Source organism: Suricata suricatta, chromosome 5 (genome assembly GCF_006229205.1).
Source record: "Suricata suricatta isolate VVHF042 chromosome 5, meerkat_22Aug2017_6uvM2_HiC, whole genome shotgun sequence".
Taxonomy (NCBI): Eukaryota; Metazoa; Chordata; class Mammalia; order Carnivora; family Herpestidae; genus Suricata; species Suricata suricatta.
Window position 1 is genome coordinate 3,436,825 of NC_043704.1, and position 6,617 is coordinate 3,443,441.

At 41.9% G+C, this 6,617-nt stretch overlaps 1 protein-coding gene across 1 annotated transcript; it reads right to left on the bottom strand.

Moving 5' to 3' along the window:
* Positions 1-20: 20 nt before the first annotated feature.
* Positions 21-4,125, bottom strand: LOC115291415 (zinc finger protein OZF-like). Its single transcript, XM_029938864.1, has 2 exons — positions 4,094-4,125; positions 21-1,920 (listed from the first exon to the last, which is right to left on the bottom strand). Exon 2 carries the CDS (start codon positions 1,805-1,807, stop codon positions 386-388), a length of 1,422 nt encoding a protein of 473 aa, XP_029794724.1. The 5' UTR covers positions 1,808-1,920; positions 4,094-4,125; the 3' UTR covers positions 21-385.
* Positions 4,126-6,617: the final 2,492 nt, after the last annotated feature.

Genomic DNA, 6,617 nt, shown 5'->3' on the forward strand with positions numbered 1-6,617 from the left:
TCAGAACTCAGGGTGTAGCAGCTCTTAGAAGTCTTGCCACGTGCTGTCGTATTCAGTGGTTATTCTCCAGTATCAAGTTTCTAATGTGAAGCAAGGGGTGAACAGTCCAGAAAACTTTTCTCGCATTCTTCAAATTTGGAAGCGTTGTTCCAGGATGAATTCTGTGATACTGAGGAAAGGCTGAAAAGTGATTAAAGACCTTACTGCATGTTTTACATTGGGAAGGTTTTCATCTAGTATGAATTCTGTGACATCAAATAAAGTTTAAAGGTCACGTAAAGATCTAGCCATATTTTAACATTTGTAGAGATTCGATCTAGTATGAATTCTGTGATGTTGAATAAGGTGAGTGTTGGATAAATGCCTTGGCACGTTACTCACATTACTAACATTTTTCTCCAGAATGAATTTTTTTATGTCCAATAAAGTGTGTGTGCTTGGTAAAAGTCTTGTCACATTCGGGACATTGGTAGGGTTTCTCTCTAGTATGGATTTGGTGATGTTTGGTAAGGATTGAATGGGAAGTAAAGGATTTGCCACATTCATTGCATTGGTAAGGTTTCTCTCCAGTATGGATTCGGAGATGTTGGATAAGGGTTGAGTGTTGAGTAAAGGATTTGCCACATTCTTTGCATTGGTAAGGCTTCTCTCCAGTATGGATTTTGTGATGTTCGTTAAGGACTGACTGCTGAGTAAAGGCCTTGCCACATTCTTTACATTGGTAAGGTTTCTCTCCAGTATGGATTCGGAGATGTTGGATAAGGTTTGAGTTTTGAGTAAAGGATTTGCCACATTCTTTGCATTGGTAAGGTTTCTCTCCAGTATGGATTCTGTGATGTTTGGTAAGGATTGAATGGGAAGTAAAGGATTTGCCACATTCTTTGCATTGGTAAGGCTTCTCTCCAGTATGGATTTTGTGATGTTTGGTAAGGTTTGAGTGTTGAGTAAAGGATTTGCCACATTCTTTACATTGGTAAGGTTTCTCTCCAGTATGGATTCGGAGATGTTGCATAAGGGTTGAGTGTTGAGTAAAGGATTTGCCACATTCTTTACATTGGTAAGGTTTCTCTCCAGTATGGATTCGGAGATGATGGATAAGGTTTCCGTGGCAAGTAAAGAATTTGCCACATTCTTTGCATTGGTAAAGCTTCTCTCCAGTATGGATTCTGTGATGTTTGTTAAGGTCTGACTGCTGAGTAAAGGCCTTGCCACATTCTTTACATTGGTAAGGCTTCTCTCCAGTACGGGTTCTGTGATGTTTGGTAAGAGTTGAGTGTTGGGGAAAGGCCATCCCACATTTTTTATGTGTGTAAGGTTTCTCTCCTGTAGGGATCAGTCTAGGTACATTTACTGAAGAGGCATCATTAAAGGTTTTACCACCTTCTTCATGTTTGTAAGGTTGCTCTCCAGTGTGCACTCGCTGATGTTGAATTAGTGCCGAGTGCCTGTTGAAGCCTTTGCCAAACTCCTTAGAAAGGTAATCTTTCTGTCCGGCATGGATTGTCTTATTGATATGTAGTCTTGATGACTGACTAAGTATGTTCCCAGGTTCATTGCATGTATATGGGCTTTTCCACACATGAATTCTCTTCTGATCATCAGCACTGGAGGACTGGTTAAGTATTTCCCCACATGCGTCATATTTAGAGTGATTCTCTCCTAAATGTGTGCTTTTATGTGTAATGATGTTGGCGATTTGATCAGAGACCTCCCCACATGGATGACAGTCACCACCATAGTCTGGAATAGAAGTCCCCAGGTGTGCTTGGGGCCACTCACTGTCCACATCCTTGTTCAGGTCTCTCATTAAATGTCCATCCTCAAGGGCACTACCTTTATATCCATCCACTGATCCTCTTTGGATAGAAGTTCCTATAAACGTCTCTGAAAGGAGTCTGTCAGTTTCATTTGGAAATACAGCTGAAAGGTAAAAATGAAAGTAAAGGCATTCCACTTGTTACTCTCTAATGCATAGAATTAGAATTTGTCATACACAAAACTGTAATCAGAAAAAGTCAACTTCAGGAAAAAGGAATCACTGCTTTTTCTTTTTCTAGAAATACTTATCTTTTTTAATGTTTATTTATTTTTTGAGAGATGCAAAGAGGGTGTGAGAGGGGAAGGGGCAGAAAGAGAAACACAGAATCTGAGGCAGGCTCCACTCTCTGAGCTGTCTGCACAGAACCTGATGGGGGACATGAACCCACAAACGATGAGATCATGACCTAAGGTAAAGTCTGACTTTTCAGTGACTGAGCCACCCAGAAGCCCCAAATCATGAGTTTTCTACATCACACAGATTGTATGTTTATATAATCCCCATATTTTTTTAATAATGCAATTGTTGGCATATTTTGCACTTGGATGTTGTTTGTATGTTTAGAAATGAAAGGTTTTGGGGTGCGTGGGTGGCTCAGCGAGGGACGCCCTGCTGACTCTTGGTTTCAGCTCAGGTCGTCATCTCATCGTTTGTGAGTTTCAGCCCACATCCCCGTCTGCACTGACAGTGTGGAGCCTGCCTGGAATTGTTTCCTGTCTCTCTGCCCCTCCTCCCCTCTCTCTCTCTATCTCTCAACGTAAATGGGGAAAAGAAAACCTTAAAAGAAATGAACATTTTTGCTTGCTTGATTCTGAAAATTGAGTTATACCCTTAAATTCTCTGTAATAATGTCGTTTAAGTGCTAAATACATAGGGGCTTTCATTAGAGATTTCCGGGGTTGATATTGATGAATATACATTGCAATTTTCCTCTGCATGAAAGCCAGCTAATAAATCAAAATAGGCCCTCTTCCATTTTTACACCCTGAGATTTTATTCGTAGAGCTGCGGAGGTGGGTAGGTGGCTCAGTAGGTGAAGCGTCGGACTTGGGCTCAGGCCGCGATCTCAGAGTCTAGGAGTTGGAGCCTTGGGGAGGACTCTGTGCTGACAGCTCAGAGCCAGAAGCCTGCTTCTAATTTGGTTTGTCCCTCATTTCAGCCCTCAATGCCTGCTATAACTTTCAAAATAAACATTACAAACGATATTTCAAAGTTTTTGATACAATGAATCGTAATGTAATCTCATATACAACTACTCAGAACGTGAAAACGTATATGACAAAGTCACAGGAACTTCCTATTATACATGACAAAATTATAAAATGATTCAATGATTAAGAAAAAATGAATAGGGATTTTATTATAGGGTGCATGTTTTAAATTCTAAATGTTCTATCTCCCTTGTGACATTAAATTATTTAGAAATTCTAGGAAAATAAGAAGAGATTTAAGTTATTTTATGTTAGAGGACTGGAACATATAGAGTGGAAATTTTGTATTTTAGTAACTACCATCAAAAATGAACTTTCTTACTTTTTGTAAGTTTACTTTAATTAATTTTGAGAGAGAGACCAAGTAGGAGAGGAGCAGAGAGAGAGGGAGACAGGATTCCAAGGTTGCTCTGTGCTGTCATCCCTGAGGCCTGTGCGGGACTCAGACTCACTGACTGTGAGATCATGATGTCACCTGAAGTCAGATCCTTCAGCAAGTGATCCACATATGTGCCCCAAAAATGGAACTTTTGAAGTGAAATAAAGGGTTAGAGATTCTCATTTTAGGGAGGTGCTTTAACAAATCATGAACCTGGTGGGCCTTAATTTTTTATGATTAGGATTACAGCCTACATACATTGGAAAGCATTAAGCAGAATTTAGATGGGCTCTGTCCCCTGTTCCTGGGATTTCTGCACCAAATCCCAAAATGCCTACCGCTACCCTGACGCACTTCTCACTCAAGGCAAACACTCAGAAATGAACGAATATGGACTTCCTCAGAAACAGAGAATACCCCAAGCCCTCAAAGCAATGGAGAGCCAATGAGATTATGGAGGCCCTCACTGTGGATGTGAAGGACATTTAAGTGGAACTGAAGGAGAATCCTTAGAGATTTGCGAGGGTGTGATGTATTAGAAAGCAGATGGGCCTCTGTGAAATGTATTGACATAAAACTAGGTTTTACAAACTGATTTCCATTCCAGAATGGCTGCTCAAATCACATTGTACGGTCTTTCTTCATCCTTCACATTTGGACCTCACCTCATCCATTCCCACTTACCTGGGTATGAGGCTACTGTCTCCTTTCTCTTCACATCCCATAGCTCCCTCTTTTGTTCCAAAAAGATGACCAGGTCTGGCTTTGACACAACAAGACCTGTTTGTTAGAACAAAAGAATAGAGTATTGCTGGAGATTCTACCTTTCAACCTAGTATTGGACTCAGTAGAGAAAAGAGGACATTCTGGAATTCTGGATAATCATGCCCAAATGCTGTTGCCCAACAGCCCCTTTGGAAGACACAGGATGCATTTCCACGTTTCACATCCTGATCTCCACTTCTGAGTCTTACCACTACCAACTCTAAGGAAGGGAAAACTCACGTGAAAGGAAACATCATGAAGACTTTTCTCTACATCTGCCAACCCCTCCTTCTTTCTTTACTGTAGGGAGTTGAATCCCAGGCATCCAAGAGAAAGCTTCTAGGAGACAGTCTCCACAGGAAGGAACAAAACCCTTGAGTGGGGCTTGGGAAATCTAGAGGGAGTAGGCCTCACCCAAGAAGACGAGGTGTCCGTAGGTCTCTAACATCACATCTCTGTACAGTTCCCACTGACTGGGGTTCAGGCATCCCCATTCCTCCTGAGAGAATTCGATGGCCACATCCCTGAAGGTCAGCAGTCCCTGCAACAAACACCCCAGTTACCAAGTGGACACAGCAGGAGGTCCTAATGGTAGCTAAGATGCAGGAGGGAGATTATGTCACCAGCTGGACACCCAGAACCAATCCGCACTGCTTACCTGCATGTGCCCACAGGCCTCAGTCCCTCATTTTACTTAGCCTCTTATTTACACCTCCCTTTTACTGCAGGAAACACACCCATGAGCTCAGTGTTCTGTGGTGGAAATACATAAGCTAATGACTGCCCTGGGGAAGCGCTGAAGTGGCTCAATTTGGGCTTAGCCCCTGAGTCACATCTATGCAGATGAACATCAGAGTAAAGCATGGAGTGAACACAGTTACTTTTCAAAAATGTTTATTTCCTGAAAGAGAGAGCACGAGTATGGGGGGTGCAGAGAGAAGAATTCCAACCGGGCTCCACGCTCAGGCTCCATGCTCAGGAAGGAGCTTGACTTGTGGCTTGATCTCAAGATTATGAGATCCTCACTTGAGACTAAATCAAGAGATGGAAGCTTCAGGGACTGAGCCCCCCAGGAGCACCCTTCGACCTCATTTTAAGACTTAGATCACACTCCAAGGATGGGCTCAATTGCCATTTACAATGTAACACACAGAAAATGTATAGAACTGTGTTCTTAAGGCTCAAGAGCAATTGTATCCCCAGCTTCCCCTTTCTAAATATCCATCCTAACCCTAAATACATGGAAACCATTCTGGGGCGCCTCAATGGCTCAGTCTTCTGCCTCTTGGTTTCAGGTCAGGTCATGATATCACAGTTTGTTAGTTTGAACCCGCATCGCTGCTGATGGTGCAGGGACTGCCTGAGATTCTCTCTGTGCCTCTCTTTCTGCCCCTCTTCCGCCCTTTCTGTCTCTCAAATAAAGTTAATATATTTAAAAAAAAAAAGGAAACCATTTTCCTTCCTCTGTGCATCTTAGTTTTGAAGTTGTGCCTTGTAATCTCCTTATTTCCTACAAATAAATTTTCCTTTGTCTGACATCCCTGCCTGGTAGAATTTTTATGATTCATCAAGGACTAACGTTTCATTCGTTCAGGTACATTAGGAGTACTGGGTTTGGCTTAGATGAATTTCTTACTTTCTGCAGTAAGACGATTGGGGACACAGTATTATGCTCTAATATGTTCTTTAACTTTGAGGAATAAACCGAAATGAATATTAGTTATTCAACAGAATTTGTAGAATAAAGGCATCAACACAGGCATTCATAATTTATTTTTTCTTTATAGAAAGAGAGAGAGCTTGGAAGCAGGAGGTGGTTAGAGAGAGAGTAGACACAGAATCTGAAGCAGCCTCCAGCCTCTGAGCTGTCAGCACAGAGCTTGAGATGGGACTTGAACGCACATACCATGAGATCATGACCTGAGTCAAAGGTAGACCCTTAACTGACTGAGCCAGCCAGCCACTAGGCATACACACTTTTGCATTGTGCATTTACATCAATGGCACAGGTGGTGCCAATTTGTAAAAAAAAAAAATTGTGACTGTTTAGTTTTGAAAGACAGTACATGTGTCTATTGTATTAAAACATTTTTGCGATTGTCTCCTTATTTTTGAAGGAGAGAGAGACAGACTGTGAGTAGGGAAGGAGCAGAGAGAAAGACACAGAATCCAAAGCGGGCTCCAGGCTCTGAGCTGTCAGCACTGAGCTGAACACAGGGCTCAAACTCATAAACTGAGAGATCCTGTCCTGAGCCGAACTTGGAAGCACAATGAGTGGGTCATGTGGTGTCTCTTTCTTAATGGAAAGTTTGGATGAGTTACAGATATACTTAGCATATTCTAACATGAATCAGAATTCACAGCAGAGCAATGGCCATCTTACTAAAATGCAGATTCTGCTTACGAGTTCTGGGATAGGTCCCTGTCCACATTTCTAACAAGG